The sequence below is a fragment of the Zootoca vivipara genome, chromosome 6, assembly GCF_965207765.1.
Source record: "Zootoca vivipara chromosome 6, rZooViv2.hap1.1, whole genome shotgun sequence".
NCBI classification, from domain to species: domain Eukaryota; kingdom Metazoa; phylum Chordata; class Lepidosauria; order Squamata; family Lacertidae; genus Zootoca; species Zootoca vivipara.
This window is the reverse complement of record NC_142589.1, coordinates 20,035,080-20,053,288: the sequence shown is the minus strand read 5'-3', so window position 1 is coordinate 20,053,288 and position 18,209 is coordinate 20,035,080. Positions and strand designations below refer to the sequence as shown.

At 49.6% G+C, this 18,209-nt stretch overlaps 1 protein-coding gene across 3 annotated transcripts in view; it reads right to left on the bottom strand.

The window, feature by feature from the left end:
• EPHB2 (EPH receptor B2) overlaps nucleotides 1-17,161 on the bottom strand; it is a 112,364-nt gene extending 95,203 nt beyond the window's left edge. For all 3 annotated transcript variants that reach the window (XM_088671698.1, XM_035119893.3, XM_088671699.1), the window contains exon 1: nucleotides 16,846-17,161. In XM_088671698.1, coding sequence (XP_088527824.1) covers nucleotides 16,846-16,936 — 91 coding nt within the window. In that variant the 5' untranslated portion in view covers nucleotides 16,937-17,161. The remainder of the gene's footprint in view (nucleotides 1-16,845) is intronic.
• Nucleotides 17,162-18,209: the final 1,048 nt, after the last annotated feature.

The window sequence follows — 18,209 nt, the reverse complement described above, 5'->3', positions numbered from 1 at the left end:
AAACATCCGAATAAAGATGGATCTCCAGTCATGCGAGGTGTTCTACTTGCATTCAAGTGAACATTAAATAGATCTCCCCTGCAGACCTTCTCCGCTCAACATGGGGTTGGCTGGGAACCGAGGAAGGCTCTGGTTTCCATCCCAAAAATGAGACGAATGCATGGCCATTAGCAATTGCTGCTTCCATTTCCTTTGGGGGGGGGGGTTGTCAGAATTTTCCAGCAATCCTAGGAATAAACTACGGTGGGTGATGTGTGCAAGATTGTCACAGGCTAGAGATAGGCAGATCCACCTCTCTCTAGTGCCCTAAGGAACGAGCTCGCTGTTGCGAAAGAAGTGCTCTTGTAGATGAGGCTGGAGGAAGGAGAACCATTGCAGAAGAGCAGATTCCGTCCCCTGAATTCCCCGCTGCCATCAGGAAGAGCCGGATCTGCCTTGTGTCACGGAGGCCCAGTCCAAAGCTTTCACCAATGGAGGGCTGAACGAGAGGCTGTTTCCAAACACGCAACGGCTTTTAGGGGCATGATGAATCATCCACATTTCCGAATCCGTGCGCTAAAAGAAATGTGCAGCGTAAGGAGACAGAATGCAGCGCTGGGAGCATATTCAGTGCTGAACAAAAGCATTAGGTGGGGAGGCTGGAGCGCAGAGGCAAATTTTCCCAACCCCACTGAGGGCAAGCACAGCGAGTCTTGGCTTTGCACATGATCTCCGGCAAGGGGATTCCCGCTTCCACAGTTGCACATTTCCCCCCCCCCCAAAAAATATGCCCAAATATGGCATGACGTGTTCGATCTCCAGCTCTGTCCAAAAACAAAGGACCCTGAAACAGACAGCATTGACAAGATTCAAGAAGGGTGTCCAAATCCCAGGATTTCCACTCAAGATGTTTCCTGGCACAGTCTCCCCAAGTATTTTCTTTTACTCTTACAAGGCAACTGCAACTAGGACTATCCAATCTCTGCATCCCTCTGACCATGGCGGCAATCCTCCCAGCTCAAACAGAACATGACAAAACAATGGGCATGCAGCAGACTGCGACAGCTTATATAAGAAGAGCCTGCCTGGCTCAGGGCAAAGGGCAATCCAGCTCAGACTCCTATTTCCCACAGCGTCAGGCAATGGTGATGTTGATATCTTACCTATCATTTGCCATAAGGTCCCAGGCAGGAGGACCGTATAAAAATACAACAGGTTGCTTTTGAGGTTAGCTCTGCTCATGCTTGAAGCTGATGGGCATGGCATACAGCCCAGTTCATTTCAACGGGTCTACTCTGAGTAAGTCTGAGTTGGCTACATGTTCAACCCATGATTAACATCTGTTAAAGCAATTTGCAATCAGAAGATGGGTCCTAAAGATATACATATAGAATCAGTGAATCATAGGCTTGTATAGCTGTGATGGAACCCAAAGGATCATCTGGTCCAACCCCCCTGCAATTCAGGAATCACAGCTTAAAAAATCCCTGGCAGAGGAGCATCCGATTTCTCTTTAGAAACCTTCAATGAATCTGAGTTTACCACCTTCTGGGGTAGTCCACTCCACTGTCAAGCAGCTCTTACCATCAGAAAGTTCTCTTGGTGTTTATTCACCACCAGGTGAATAATTTGTAATTTGTAATTTGAACCCATTGGCTTGGGCCGTATCCTCTAGAGCAGCGGGGGGGGGGAGTTTGCTCCATCTTTCATACGTGTGTGTGTGTGTGTGTGTGTGTGTGTGCGTTAAAGGTCAGAGTAAAGAGGTATCTTCAGCATAAGACAAACACTGTACGATAAGGTGCTGGACTCACATCTGTGAGGAGGGTATCCCACCGTTTAAGACAGGGGTAGACAACCTACGGCCCGGGGGCCGGATGTGGCCCAATCACCTTCTCAATCCGGCCCACGGACGGTCCGGGAATCAGCCTGTTTTTACATAAGTAGAATGTGTCCTTTTATTTAAAATGCATCTCTGGAGTATTTGTGGGGCCTGCTTGGTGTTTCTACATGTGTAGAATGCGTGCTTTTATTTAAAATGAATCTCTGGGTTATTTGTGGGGCATAGGAATTCGTTCATATTTTCCCCCAAAATATAGTCCGGCCCACCACATGGTCTAAGGCAGGGGCGTAGGAAGATAGGGGCAGTGGGGGCGATGCGCCCCGAGTGACGTGATCCCAGGGGCGCCATCGCCGCTGCCCGCCCCGCCCCCAAAACATGCACCCTGCCCCTGTGTGCAGCGCGCCCCACCCCAAAACGCGCATCCCGCCACTGCGCATGATGCGCCCCGCCCCTAAAATGCATGCCACGGCATTGCGCATGGCGTGTGCCACGTCACTGGGGGCAGCACGCCTGCTCTCCGCCCCCGGTGCCAGAGCATGAAGCTCCGCCTCTGGTCTGAGGGACAGTGGATCTGCCCACGGCTGAAAAAGGTTGCTGACCCCTGGTTTAAGGGCTGCCAGAGAGACCGTCCTCTCCCAGGCCACAACTTCCTCCAAACTTCCAAGGGCAGTGGAACTACCAAGAAGCCCCCACAGATGCATCTTGGTACCCCACAAGCCTGGAATGAAGGCAAGGGTCCAACAAAATCTGGATATTATCACCTCTGAACATGACTGCATGGCTACCAGGTACAACCAAGGCTCCACATCTACAAAGTAATGAAAGGATTGTCTCCATCCTGCAGTCTTGCCCCCATCAAGGTTGCAAACCCCCCAGAATTGATACTTTGGGGCACCTGAAAAAACAAGCACTTGGGGTCTTCAAGCCAACAGGGGTTTCGGTGCACACAAACACTCTGCCCCCCCTGCAAGGGACAAGACAAAGCAGTGAGTTCTAGAGATGAGTTCTGAGGTCACGTTCCAGGAGCCTGTCATTGTGGAGAGGCCTCCTCCCACACTCTTATCCCAACAAAGGCCACCAGAGCAATCTCCATCCTCCAGCAGAAGCCCTCAGCCAAAAAGAAAGGTCCTTTGGCTGCTTAACGGATCCTTTATAGAGTCTTTTTACAGGGAGGGCGGGTAACATAATCCCAGCCTCAACATTTCTTTTGACTGCTCTGCGAGGTTTCAGCTGTGATTCAACTGTTGGCAAAGTCCCACGACCCATAAAACACAAACAGAGAGAGCCCAGCACTGCAGAGGAAGCCCCGGGGTATAGCAATGAACTCAGTCAAAGGCCACGTAACCAGGCTGATCTGGGGGACGGCAGGGGGGCTCAGCTGCAGATCCACACTGCTTGGATGACGAGGGGTGGGGAGTGGAGAGATGCCCCATTCCAAAGTTCCCCATAGCCCATGCTATTCTGCCCAGAAGAAAACCGACGGCCACATCGCTGCTCTCGCTCTCTCAGAGAGAACTGACGTCTCTGCAGGGGGAGGCACCCTATTTTAATGGGATGCACTTCCAATGGAGGCGGGGACAGAGGAACGCCAGAAGAGCCTGCTGGATCAGGCCAACGGCCCACCTAGTCCGGCACACTGTTCTGCCAGTCGGATGGACTCCTGTTCTAACAGGGGGCGGTTTCGTGTGTTCATTAGGAACATCTGCAGATCAGCAGGAGAGCTGGAGCATTGCACGCAGAACAGCTCAGGTGCAACCCCCAACATAGGAAGCTGCTTTTTTGTGTGGAGTCAAATTACTGGTCCGTCTACCTCAGCATTGTCTACACTAACCGGCAGCAGCTCATGAAAATGCTTCCAGCAAAAGCGCTTCCCAGCCCTACATGGAGATTGAACCTGGGACCTTCTGCATGAAAAGAAGATTCTTCCCCCCTCCCCAGTCTTTCCTAATACCTGGCCATCTCCAGGTAAGGCCAAGAGTGCCCCCTGCCTGTCTGCCATTGTCATAAACACATGACCTGCTGTGCTGTATTTAGAGAGCAGGTACTTCACCATCTCAAATGTCTTTTTAAGCTGTACTGATAACTATGGTATTTAGGCACGTCTGTTTGTAGTAAGTGCAGTTTTCATTTTTTAAATCAGGTTATTTAATTCTTTTTAAAGGCGTGCGAGAGGGGAGGGTGAAGGAGAGAGAGAGAGAGAGGCTGGCTATAATTGATTTTTTTAAATTAAAAATCCAATTTAAAGTTTAAGCAAATCTTTCCTGTAATTATTGCTCGAAGCATCCAAAGTGTTTTTTTGCCCTGGATTCAGGCTTGCTGGTGTCCTCATTTGCCAGAGCACTTCAAGGTCAATATCAACCTCGCATTTAATGCATAAATAGAAATTATTAATAATAATAATGTTGATCATCACCCTAATCACAGCCACCACCATCTAGCAGGGTACTGAAACAGGGATAGGGAACCTCAGCTCCAGCAGCCAAATGCGGCCCTCCAGGCCTCTCTATGTGGCCCTCGGGCCCTGCCAGCCACACACCCTTCTCCCCACGCCACACCCCTGACCAGCCCTGCTTTGCTTCTCCTTTCTTGCTTTTCCCTGGCTGGAATGGGTCCTTGAACTCTGACAATTCTTCTTGCTTGCCCGGAGGGAGGATAGAGAGGCGGGTGTCAGGGTTTGCAGAACCTCGCCTACTGTACAGTGGTTAAAATTCCCACCCACTTTTCCTTCTAGTCCTGGCAACCCCTGGCAGGTGGCCTCTGGAAGGCTGCCCAGATGAGAATCTGGCCGTCAGACTGAAAAAACCTTCCCCCACCCCTGTACCAAAAGGACACCTCTTGCAGTGCCCATTCAGTCTTCTCTTGAAACCCTTCTGGTAAGGGAATCGCCCAGGCTGCTTGGCTGATCTTATCGCTTCAAACGTTCTGACGCAGCTTAGCCCAGATCTGTCTTCCTTGTCCTACCTTTGGTGGATAAAAAATACAATGATTCTCCCTCTCCTTTCTGACATGCTTTTAAATATTTGAAAGGGGAAGGGGGGGAGGGGGAAAGAAGTCAATGTGCTTTGCATTCTCCAGATTCGGCAGCCCACGACCTGCCTGCTTCCCTTACAAAACTCACCTGGGATCTTACGCCACTATTTGATGGGATGCCGGCAGATGCCACTGAGGACCTTGGCTGCAGAATGGACTTTCAACAGGGGCTGAACAATACAGTGGTACCTTGGGTTACAGACACTTCAGGTTATAGACGCTTCAGGTTACAGACTCCGCTAACCCAGAAATAGTACCTCGGGTTAAGAACTTTGCTTCAGGATGAGAACAGAACAGAAATCGTGTGGTGGCAGCGGGAGGCCCCATTAGCTAAAGTGGTACCTCAGGTTAAGAACAGTTTCAGGTTAAGAACGGACCTCCAGAATGAATTAAAATCTTAACCTGAGGTACCACTGTAAGAGCGCTTCTTAGGTTGCAATCCTGAACACAATGGGGCTTACGTCTGAGTAAGCATGCAATACAGTTGTGCTGTAGCTCAGTGGTAGAGCATCTGGCTTGGATTCAGAAGGTCCTAGGTTAAAGCCTTGGTCTCACCAGGCTGGGGAAGTTCTGGCCTGAAGGCAGTGTGCTTTAGTGGTTAGTGCATTGGAGACCAAGATGTCAGTCCCCACTCAGCTATAAAGCTCATTGTGCCTTCCACTGTATTATTATTATTGTTGTTATTATTGTTATTTTCACTGGTATATACCACTCTTCATCCATAGACCCCAGGGCAGTTCACAGCATAAAAATGCAAGATAAAAATACAAAACAAAAACAAAACAAAACAAAATAACCACCCCTCCCATAAAAACATTAAAAAAGTATAGGATCATAGAATCAAAGAACTGTAGGGAAGGGACCGTGAGGGTCATCTAGTCCAACCCCCTTCAATGCAGGAATCTTTTGCCCAACATGGGGCTCAAACCTATAACCCTGATATTAAGGGTCTCATGCTCTACTAATTTAGCTATCTGTCAGGGACCGTGCTGAGGAGAACTGCACTGAGGAGGAATAGTGGGAGCCCTCCCCCTCCTTCTGCTCCTGCTCTTGAATCTTTCCAGGAGCAGGAGGACAGTATAGATTTGGAACAGTGGCTTGCAGAGGGGCGTAGTTCAGAAGGCAGAAGCTGAGATATACTACTGGATGGGGAACAGCTAGGAGAAGAAACACTGGAAGAGAGGGGGTTAACAGATTCACAGTCATTGGACAGCATTCTTCCGCTCTCCCCAAGGTCAAGAAGAGCTCAGAAAGTCTCAGAACAGAAAGCGCAGAGGGTACAAGCTCAGATGACAAGATGATGTAGATTAATAGGGATGGAAGGGGTGTAGGCCTTAATTGGGAGCACCACCATTCCTAGGTAGATGCTTTCTTTTGTCCCTTGCTATGTTTATTAAAGAAACTAACTTTTTGCTTGATCTGGTTATTTATGGCCACGGAGAAGGAAGCCGATTCCTCAAAGCCTGACACTATCCTATATGTATTATATCACAGGGTTGTTGTGAGACTAAAATTTGGAGAAGAGAACCATTTCCCACCACTGTGGGCCCCTTGGTGCATGTAAGAAATTAAAAGTTGAAATAAACCCTGAAGAGTTGCTGCCAGTCAGAGTAGACAATACTGACTTAATTGAACGAGCAGTCTGAATCAGCCTGAGACAGTTTCCTATGGTGGGAAGGGTCAGCGCTCTGTGGTCGAGCACCTGCTTTTCACACAGAAGATCCCAAGCTCAGTCCTTGGCATCTCCAGATATGGCTAGGAATGTCCCCCTGTTTGGAACCCTGAAGAGGTGCTGCCAGTCAGTGTAGACCATACTGGACTAGATGGCGCAATGATCTAATTCACTTTTAAGGCAGTCTCCTCTATTGGGAGGAATGCACAGTAAAATGCTGGTTATTTTTTTGCTTTTTTAAACACAAACTGACGCAGAGAGATGGAGAACTGGACATAAGATTGGGAAAAAAAGAAAACCGAGAGACACCTACATTGGCAAATCCCATCACAAGCTGTGAAGCCTCCTGCCATGTCAGTGAGACAGCTTTGCTCCTTCTTGAGCCCAAGCAATGGACCTTGGACAGCTCTGGAGCTCAGATGTTGTATGCAAGCAAATCCTTGCTATTTATTCTTTTATTGAATTTGTAGCCTGTCCTCTCTCCCCAAGGACTCCAGGTCAGTAAACAGATACAGTACACAACTTAAAAACAAAATGCAAAAACTATCTAAAACACACACACCCTCCCCAAAACAATTTAGAATGTGCTCTGCTGCCACTACTCTGTGATCCCTCATATCACAACTTCATCCCCTCTGACTTCTCAAGTCTTGGGGGTCAATTTGTAAACCGGCCCCCGGCCTGAAAAACAAGTCACACACCAACTCAGTGAATCGCCTGTTGCTCCTGGATCTGAAGTTGAAGCTAAAAAGGCATGAAGCCAAACGTGGATAGAAAGTGGATAAAGAAAAGTTTTTCCCCTCTATGCTAGAACTGGTGGACATCCAATGAAGCGGAATGTTGGAAGAGTTGGGACAGAGAAAAGAACTTCATGCTGTTAATCTACGGAACTCGCTCCCCCAGGAGCCAGTGATGGCCACCAATGTGGATGGCTGTAAAAGAGAATGGGACAAATTCATGGAGGAGAGGGCAATCAAGGGCTACTAGCCGTGATGGCTATTCTCTGCCTGCATAATTAGAGGCAGCAATGCTTCTGAATGCCAGTTGCTGGAAACCACAAGGAGGGAGAGGGCTCTTGTGCTGGAATTCTGCTTATGGGTTTCCCATTTTTGGACATCTGGTCAACCACTGTGAGAACAGGATTCTGGACTATAATGGGCCACTGGCCTGATCCACCAACAAGCTCTTTTTGTGTCTTATGTTCTCATATATTTCCTTACACGCCATCTCCAAGCTGTTACAAAACAGCCAACCTTTAAGTTTCAACATAAAGCCCGGTTTTCCCTTCTCTCTTCCCTGTGAACCCCAAATCCAATTTGATTAACATCCAGCCAAAGGAAATGTTCTGGAGAACTCGACATTTTGTTCATGATTTTGTGACATTTTCATTCAGGGATGAGGAGCGTCAGGTCTGGCAACAAAATGCAGCCCTCTGGTCCTTTTGCCCTAGCTATCTGGACTCTCCCAAACCACCCCTCCTCTTCCCAGTCCACATCTGGCCCTGCTCTACATCCTCCAGAGTGTTCTTGCCTGGCTGAAATTTGTCCTTGAACTCTAATGATGCTTTTTGGAGGACAGAGGAGGACTGAGAATAACTAGGGTACAATACAAAGATAAACCTTATATGTGTTTCTCTGCCCACTTCTGCCTCTGCCCTGGCTGCTGTTGGCATGTGGCCCCTGGAAGGTTACCCAGGAAGGTATGTGGCCCTCAGTAGTTAGGGATGGAAAAGACCCCTGTCTGAGATCCAGCAGAGCCACTAGATAGAGCAATGCTGTGACACAGTGCAATGCAGATTTCTGTGCAGATTAGCAGCATCCAAAGCTCAGTTGCATGCAAAAGCTTTTGAGTTCAATCCCTGATATCCCCCAGTAGGGATGGACATTGGACTACAATTCCCATCGACCATTGGAGATACAGGCTGATGGGAGCTGGAGTCCAACGGTCTGTCCGGAGGCCACTCCATTTACATCTCCATCGTCCCAAATGTAGACAACCCCGAGTCAGACAAACCAACGACCTGACTCAACACAAGGCACTTCCTGCAGTGCAAGGATGACATACCCTTTCTCGGCTTCCCATCGTCTGTTGTCTCCCTCCTGCCTATTTTTAGACTGTAAACTGCTCAGAGGTCTGGACCTGTCATCTCATTCTTTCTCCAGAGCAACTTACGTGGATGGTGCTGTCTAAATCACCGGCATCATCAGTGCTGCCAGCCTATCAGGACTCTTCCCCCTTACCCCGTGACCCAAAAGAGAAACACCCTCCTGTTGCCACCAATGACAAAATGTATTCTCTCTCCCCCCCCCCACAATTCTTGGTGGATGTGAAAAGGGGAGCAGGAGAAAATTCTCCCTCCACTTCCTATTCAAAAAAAGTACATAGATCCTGTCACCAGATGCAAAAGGAACTCTCCCTTGTTCACCTTCCATGATTAAAGAGGGCTACCTCTCTCTATTTCAAACCTGGATGTGCTGATCTAAAAATATTTAGCGTAAATATTTTAGTTGCAGGTTGTTGCATTTCAGACGGAGACCTTTAGTGCCGTTGCAGATCATCCCTGGTTGCCACTGAAGATGGGGTAGCTGTCACCAGCCTCAGATGGTTCCAGATTCAAATGTGCAATTTAAATGTGCACATCCAATCATGCTCTTGTCTTTCTTTGACATTAACATTCCCCCTGTTTATGTCTAGCAGTGGGAGATCTCCCACGACTGCAGCCAGGGCCACTCTTTCCCTGCCCATCTGTTTCTTTTGTGATTCTGCTTGGCTCTGCAAAGCATTATATTTGAAAGCATCAGCAATGCACACACCGCAGGCCTTCTGAGTGTTTCTGTTTCATTTTCTGTTTCTCAAAGCAGCCTGCTTTGCTTCTATCTGGGGAAGAGATCTGTGTTACGGGATGCCTTCTCCAGACAGATGGCGTAGGATTAGAACCCACAGCCCTTCATTCAAGAACGCCAGTGCAAATATCCAAAGGACTCGGCTGGGAAGGTCCTAGGAGAGACAAGCTTTAAGCCTAAAAGGTATTATTGGTTGGTGCTTTTGAGGCAGCTTAATTCCTTCTCTAAAGTGGGAATGAGGAACTTCCAGCCCTCCAAATGATGGGAGCTGCAGTCCAACACCATTTAGAGCAGGCACCCCCAAACTACAGCCCTCCAGATGTTTTGGCCCACAACTCCCATGATCCCTAGCCAACAGGACCAGTGGTCGGGGAAGATGGGAATTGTAGTCCAAAACATCTGGAGGACCGAAGTTTGGGGTGTCTGATTTAGAGGGCCACATGTTTCCCTTTCAAGCTCTACATCTGGTCTACACGTGGCCCTCCAGATATTGCTGAACTACAGCTCCCATCATCCCTGGTCAGTGGCCATGCTTGCTGTTGCTAATGGGGATTGTACACTTCAATATCTACCGTACATCTCTGTCCTCTTAGAGGCATTGAAAGGGAAGGAAGCATTTTGTTTTTGTGTAACAGCTTCTCTCTCTCTCTCTCTTTCTCTCTCTCTCTCTCCACACAAACACCTCTACTGCTCACACTAGGGACGTGGGTGGCGCTGTGGGTTAAACCACAGAGCCTAGGGCTTGCTGATCAGAAGGTCGGCGGTTCGAATCCCCACGACGGGGTGAGCTCCCGTTGCTCGGTCCCAGCTCCTGACAACCTAGCAGTTCGAAAGCATGTCAAAGTGCAAGTAGATAAATAGGTACCGCTACAGCGGGAAGGTAAACGGCGTTTCTGTGCGCTGCTTTGGTTCGCCAGAAGCGGCTTTGTCATGCTGGCCACATGACCTGGAAGCTATACGCCGGCTCCCTCAGCCAATAAAGCGAGATTAGCGCTGCAACCCCAGAGTCGGTCACGACTGGACCTAATGGTCAGGGGTCCCTTTACCTTTACCTTACTGCTCACACTGACTTTGGTGAAAATAAAAAGCTTCAGGTGTTACGAAACCTTTAACTGCCTTAGGCCACAGATCCGAAAACTAGTGCATGCAGTGTTCCACATAAATTCTGAATCTGAACTCTGCACCCCACCACCATGGTGAAAATCAAGGTGCTTTAGCCTTGTTGGCAACTCTGTTTTTGATTTTTATAAGGTGCTGAAGATGACAAATCTTAAGCTGGGACCTCTCAAATATTGCCAAACACATCAGCTGAATGCAACTCTAAAACAGAAGAGAGTTAAGTGCTGCAGCTGGTCTGAAACTTGAGAGAGCCATTGCTGCCAGTCCCAAGAAAAGCTTTGCTGAAAAGGAAAAGGGGAAAAAAGGGCCCTGCTGAATCACCACCTCCTGCAGGAATGAGTTCCATAGTTTAACCATGTACCACATGAAGATGTCCTTTATTTCCTCTGTCCTGAATCTTCCAACATTCATTGGGTGTCCACAGGTTCTGCTGTTGTGCGTGTGAAAGAGAAACTTTCCTCTATCTCCTTACTCCATGCCAGGCACCATTTTATAAACTTCAGTCATGTCACCCCACACTCGCCTTTTCTGTAAACTAAAAAAGCTCCAAAACACTGCAGGCTTTCCAAAATCATGGTTAATCACGGCCTCAGTCCAGTATACCTGAAGGAGCATCTCCAACCCCATCGTTCTGCCCGGACACTGAGGTCCAGCGCTGAGGGCCTTCTGGCGGTTCCCTCGCTACGAGAAGCCAAGTTACAGGGAACCTTCCCGGTAGTGGCACCCACCCTGTGGAATGCCCTCCCACCAGAGGTCAAAGAGAATAACAATGACCAGCCCTTTAGAAGGCATCTTAAGGCAGCCCTGTTTAGGGAAGCTTGTAATGTTTGATGGATTTCTGTATTTTAATATTTTGTTGGAAGCCGCCCAGAGTGGCTGGGGGAACCCGGCCAGATGGGCGGGGTATAAATAATAAATTATTATTATTATTATCATAATCCACTATGACCTCAAGGTCTTGTGATCCAGGAAAGCAATTCTCTTGTTCCTATACCCTTTTCATACCATGCCCAAGATGAAAGCCATTGCATGTTAACTCTTACACGCTGTCAAAAAAAGAAACATGTGCATCATGTCAGCTACCAAACACCATCAATTATATTGCATGCCGGCTTGTCACAGATAGTCAAATACCATGGGCAAGAGCTAAGCACTGTATCCAATGGATGTACCGTGGACCCATCAAGTTAATGAACACAACTAACTTAGGTCTATTTGTTTCACAATGGGTCTGCTCTGAGTAGGACTTGCCAACCAATACAAAACACTCGATGAATGTTTGGTGAATACAGGGCATCAACACCTGCAAAGGTGAATTCAGAAGGTCAGGTACAAGAGCTCTATTGGATCAAGACACAGGGGGCCCTTATAAATGTCCACCATCCTGTTCTCATCAGTGTTAGAAAACAGCCAGGCACCAAGCGCATTTTGCGACTGGAGTGGGTCCAATTGTGACCACGTGGAGATCTCTGGGTGCCAGGTTGGCGACTGGGGAAAGCAAAATGTTGCTTAGGGAAGGATCTGAAATATTTTCCTTGAAGCTTGAATTTGTTTCATTCTAGGTTGTTTTATTTGATGTTTTAATGTGCCGTAAACCACTTTGTGATTTGTTCTTTAAAATATAAAGTGGTATAGAAATGAAATTAATACTACTACTAAAAATCATTTATCATTATTCCTCTTAGGGGCAAAAACAATGTCTAGGCATTGCATCGTGGTGACCTTAACCCAGGTTAAAGGTGAATAGATCATATATCTGAGTTTCTAACACTGCTCACCATGGCCAAACAGATGCCCTAATGGAAGCACATAAGCAGGTCCTGAGCACAACATCAACACTTCCTGCTTGTGGTTCTGAGTAACTAGCATTCAGAGGCATACTCTCTCCGACAGCAGGATCTGTCTCTGATGGCAGGATCTGCCTCTCGTTTATTTTAACTAGGAGGCAATAATTGTCAGGAAAGCGGAACGCAAATACTGTACTGTATAGGGAAATAAGTCATGGCCTTCCCCCAAGTCCCCTTTGCTTTCCCAAAGTTCTCTTCACCTTTATAGGCACTGAGTAATTCTCCAGGCCCAACCATGATGCCTAGGCTCAGCCAAATGTCAGTGGTTGGGGGAGATGGGCAGTAATGTGATGTCGTTTGACTTCCACTCCCATCATTCTCTTGCCTTTTGGCCCTACCAACTGGGGCCAATAGGAGTTGGAGTCCAAGACCCCTGGGAGTCATCGCACAAGTTTTACATCACAACAGAACTCCCACCATGATCAGCTGGTATTCAATTCTGGCCAGCTCAGTTGGTTTAGAGCGTCTTGCTGATAATGCCAAGATTGCAAGTTCAATCCCCATATTGGACAGCTGCACATTCCTGCCTTGCAGGGGGTTGGACTAGATGATCCTCAGGTCCCCTCTCAACTCTGTGATTCTATGATTCACCATTATAAATGAGGATGAAATGTTTTGTGTGTATGAAGTACAAAGGAAGCTGCCTTATACCGAATGAGGCCATTGGTTCTCCTAGCTTTGTACTGTCGAAACTGATTGGTGACAGCTCACCAGAGTTTCAGACAGGGGTCCCCTCCCAGCAATCCCCATATATTTATTTGTTAAATAAAACCAAAAACTAGCGACAAAACCATAATTAAAACAACAACAACCTTTAACACAATTCCAGTTCAGATAAACATTGGGAAGGGTCTCAAGCTTAAAAGGATAGCTGGAAGAGGAAACTGCTCAGAAAAGGCAACAGAAACAGCACCTGTGTAATATTCAAGGGCAAGGTGTTCCAAAGGGTCGGTGCCACGACACTAAAGGCCCCGTTTCTCCATTGTGAGGAACGGACCTCCTGAGAAGATGCTATCGGCAGGAATGCGGTGATCAATCAGTTACATAAGGGGTGCACCTAACCCTTGGCTAGATTTGCCAAACGATTGAACCTGGGACCTTCTCCATGCAAAGCTGATGATGGAATGCCCTCCCACCAGAGGTCAAAGAGAACAACAATTACCAGACCTTTAGAAGGCATCTCAAGGCAGCCCTGTTTAGGGAAGCTTTTGATGTTTGATTTCTGTATTTTAATGTTTTGTTGGAAGCCGCCCAGAGTGGCTGGGGGAACCCGGCCAGATGGGCGGGGTATAAATAATGAATTATTATTATTATTATTATTATTATTATTATTATTATTATTATTATTATTTACTGTTGAGCTGAGGCCCTTCCCTTAAGACATAGAAAGGTGCTAGATTATCCATCCGTTTAGCTCAGTGTTGTCAACTCTGACTAACAGCAGCTCTGCAGGGTTTCAGACAGGAGAATTTCCTGTACTTGGGTACTTCCTGCAATGACAGTACTTTAGGAAACCAAGTTCACATGGGGCGGGGAAGGGGGCGGGAAGCAACAGATGCCTGGCTTTGGCAGAATCTTAATGCCAAAATTGACACAGGGGAGCTGTTATCAGATCTCCCAAGCTTTTTTTTGTTCTTTGCTTTAGTGGTTTATATAAATATATTTAGCCACTGGGATTCCAATTTTGATTACACCAATAGAGCTGGGGAAAGGGGTTGTTCACACTTTCCTCCATGCTGCATGCTGGCTCTAAATCACACAAACTCTCTCTCTCTCAGCTGCTTCTGACTGAGCATCATGAGGAAGGGCCTTAGCTAAGCAGCAGAGAATCAGCTTTGCATGCAGGAGGTCCCAAGTTCAGTCCCTGGCATCTCCAGGTAAGGATGGGAATGCTCCCCTGCCTGAAATGCTGGAGAGCCACTGCCAGTCAGTGTAATGAGCTGGATGGACCAATGGTTGGATTTGGTATAAGGCAGCTTCCTATATTCCTAAACCCATTAGGTGTGTGTGGAGGAAGGAGTTTTGAGTTTGGAAAACAAATTAGAATAGATTTAAACAGCCACTCCAAAAGCTGCTTCAACTGAAATCCGAACACCACCACCCCTCTCTAAAGCTAAATACTGTAATACGGTAATAATATTGGTGGTTGCATTCATAGATCTCCAGCATTCTGCTTGACACTTGTGGTCCATCCATACACAACTCAATATTTACATTATGGTGCATTCTCTGCGCGCGCACACACACACATACACACACGTTGAGTATTCTGTGGCAGAGAACAGTGGTTTAAATGGTTTTAACTGGGACTGGGAAATTCTCATGAGGATTAGAAGTCACATCACCTGGAACCCACCCACCCGCTCCAAAAAATTGAATCAACAGGACAGAGGATGCCACAATAACAGGAAGATCCGGGACTGCCCTTAGAAACCCAAGAAAGTCATGGCTGATGAATCTAGAGCTACAAGACAACTAGAGCATATGGAGGCTGCATGGGGGGGGCTACTCCCCAAGCGGGTTTTTCTCCATTTTTAAACCCTCTTGAACTTATGCAAATACATAAAAGCCTGCTGAACCCCAAATATTGCAACAATAATCCTGCTCACAAATCAGCCTGCCTATGAAAGCGCTATGCGGTCAGCATTGCAACCAAAATATTTGGCATCTGTGGTTGCCACCAGTTCACCACCAGGACGTTGGGGGAGAAAAAAGTCAAAGTTCAAACAGGGCAGTAGGTGGCTCCCAAATTAAATCATGAAGCGAAATGTGTGCCTGCCTCAGTCCTGGACGTGGGTGGGGGTGGGGAATGACACGCCCCTAAAAGTGACCATTGCATGTCATGTCTTGGTTTTGTGCTTGGCGTATCCCCGGGAAGGAAGGCCACAGCCCATTGCACATGATGGCCAAGAGTTGGGCTTTTAACTTAGCACGTCGTACTACAGCACCAGGTGGTAACTTCCAGGTCCATCTGGGCCCACATCTAGCAGGAAATGGAGAGGGAAGATGGGTGCTCTATTTCTGCGGAGACAGAATGGGGGAGGCGGAACCAGTCCTGCGACTTGTGTCTCAAAATGGCGTTGCACAAGCAACATCCATTCGCGGTGGTCAGTGAAAGCAGTCCATCACCCCCTCCAGACCACTTCCTAGCCGTGTGACTGCAGGATGAGGTCCATTCATGCATCAGCCTTCCTGCCGTGAGCACATTCATAAACACATAGGCACAAGCACCAGGCAGGGCAACACCTGTGAGATGAGAACAACCACCACATTTCTCCTAGAGGGCCAGTGAAGGCAGCCCATTGTTACTCCACCTTGCAGAACATGACCGGCTCCTACTGGCCTCTGAGGGCAGCCCACCTTTCTCCTGCTCCCCAAATTTCTGGCCAACTGTCACAGGATGAGGCCGTTCATTTGGGGACATCATTCCTGCTAGTTAATGAGGACCATTCTCTCCTCGTGGAAGAGGAATGCAGAAGGTCCCAAGTTCTATTCATGGCACCTTCTCATAGACCTGGGAAGAGCCACTACCTGGAACCCTAGAGAGCTGCTGCCAGTCAGTGTAGACAATACAGAGCTGTATGAATCGATGCTCTGACTCGCAGCTTTCAGTGTTCCTGTTTGGGATAGGCCTTCACATGCAAAAGGTCCCAGATTCAACCCTTGGCGTCTCTAGAAAAGGCTTCCTGCTGAAAGGCTACAGAGCTGCCACAGAGTGTGAGCAATATTGAGCTAGACTGCCTGCCTCTGCTTCCTGTGTCCCTAAGCACCCCAGGTGACGGCCACCTGTCAAAGGATGTCAAAGGATGAGGCGATCGCCCAGGCACCATTCCCGCTGGTTCGTGAGGGCTCCCCTATTCTCCTCCTGCAACACCCCTACCCAAAATGAGAGAGCAAGTTCCAGCCTGGGCTGCGGCCACCTCCCAAGCATCGTGCCTGTGCCCGTTCCCTTTCCATTCCCCAAGCAGCACAAAAGCCCAACCACGCTCTGGAAGCAGAGCCGCGCCAACGCCAAGAAGCGAGGCAGCTTTCAAAATCCAAATGGCAAAGCCACGTTGGAGGAGCCACCGTTGGAGAAGCTACTGCTGCCCAGCCCAACCCAGCCCAGCCTAGCCCGGGCCGCCTTCACGAAATCCTCGTAGGCAACTCGCTGGCCGGGCCTCCTTCCTCCTACTGGCCGCTGCCATCCAGGCCAGAGCCGGGCCAGGGAGCGGCCTTTCAGCGTGCCCCGGACTCCGGGCTCCGGCGCGCGTTTGCCAAGACAGCGGCCGCTTCCCAGAGAGCGCCGCCCGTCGAGGGGGACTGTAAGCAGCAGCCGGCGCAGGAGAAAAAGCGACGCGTTGCTGGCTCTCCCGGTCCGAGGAAGGGCTCGTGCTGAGCGGCTCCCCTACCCTCGACCCTCCCCCTTCCTCTCGCCGCCACCCCCCACTCCCCACAAAAAACCCCGAGCGCTGGCCGTCGCGGGGCGCCCTTCTTCCCGGCTCAGCATCATCGCGGTCGCCCGCTTGCACTCACCTTCCACGGCGGCTGCCAGGCGCAGCAGCGGCGGCAATAGCAGGAGCCCGAGCCGAAGCAGGAGCGCGCCCGGGCCCGGCGGCGGCTCCATGGCGCGGCGCTCTCAGGGGCTCTAGGCGGCCATGGAGCTCCGAAGAGAGCGGCGAGGCCGGCGGGGAGAAAAGGAGGAGGAGGATCGGGGACTGGATTGGGGTAGGGAGGAGGATCGGGGAGGGGGCGCTGCCTGGCTCGCTCGCGCCCCGCTTGGACGCTCGCTCGCTTGCTCCGTCCGCGACCGTGTCCGCCTGGCGCTCTGGGAGAGCGAGCGAGAGCCGCGGCTTCTGGACGGAGGCGCGCTCGGCTGGCCGCCTGCCTGGAAGGCTCGGGATGCTGCAAAGGCAGGCGCGGCGAGGGGAGGGGAGCAGAGGGGAGGGGGCGCGGGGAGGAGACTGGCGGGGGGAAGGGGCGGCGAGCGAGGGGCTGCTGCCGCCGTCGCCGCTCCGCCCGCTTGCCTCGCCAGGGCCGCGCCAGGAGGCCGGCGAGCGTGAGGACTTGGGCACGTCGCCGGCCTTTGCGCCCCTGCGCGCTCTTGTGGATTCCGCTCTCCACGGGAAAAGGCCTTGCCCAGCGCCTCCCTAGAGCTTTCCAGCATATAGAGGGTTAATCCGGCATATTGGGGAGGGGGGAGCGGGGCGGAGAATTGGACGTGTGGCTGCAGAAGCCTCTGTGCACATGGAGATCCACTGCGAGGGGTGTGAGAGGCATCCGTCCTACGAGCATCTCACCCACCGCACCCCCCCCCCCGGGAGATAGGCTAGCGCTCTGGCTCTCAGTGGCGGCTGCTACTCCCTGTTGCGGAATGGAGTCTCAGTGTTCAGGAGCAGTCTACCAGATGATGGGGAGTACGGGCTTCTCAGAAGCTTTACTGCTGGCCAAGGTGGGGTGCAGGTTAGATATGTGTGATATCTCAAGGGTTGGCACATGGAAGAGGAAGCAAGCTTGTTTTCTCCTGCTCTTTGGCGAGGGGGTAGGACTGGAACCAATGGTTTCAAGTTCCAAGAAAGGAGACTCCAACTAAACACTAGTAAGAACTTTCAGACTGTTTGACAGTGGAACAGTCTCCCTCTGGAGGTTGTGGACTTTCCTTCCTTGGATGTTTTTAAGCAGAGGTTGGATGGCCACCTGTCATGGAAGCTTTAGCTAAGATTCCTGCATTGCAGGGGGTTGGACCAGATGACCCTTGGGTCCCTTCCAACTCTACGATTCTATGAAATCCTGGGCTCACTCAGGGATTGTGAAATAAGTGAAACTAACCACCTTAAAGGGAAGCAGACTGTTAAGTCCAGAGTCTATTAATTGCTACGCTGCACCACTGTCAGGGGGAA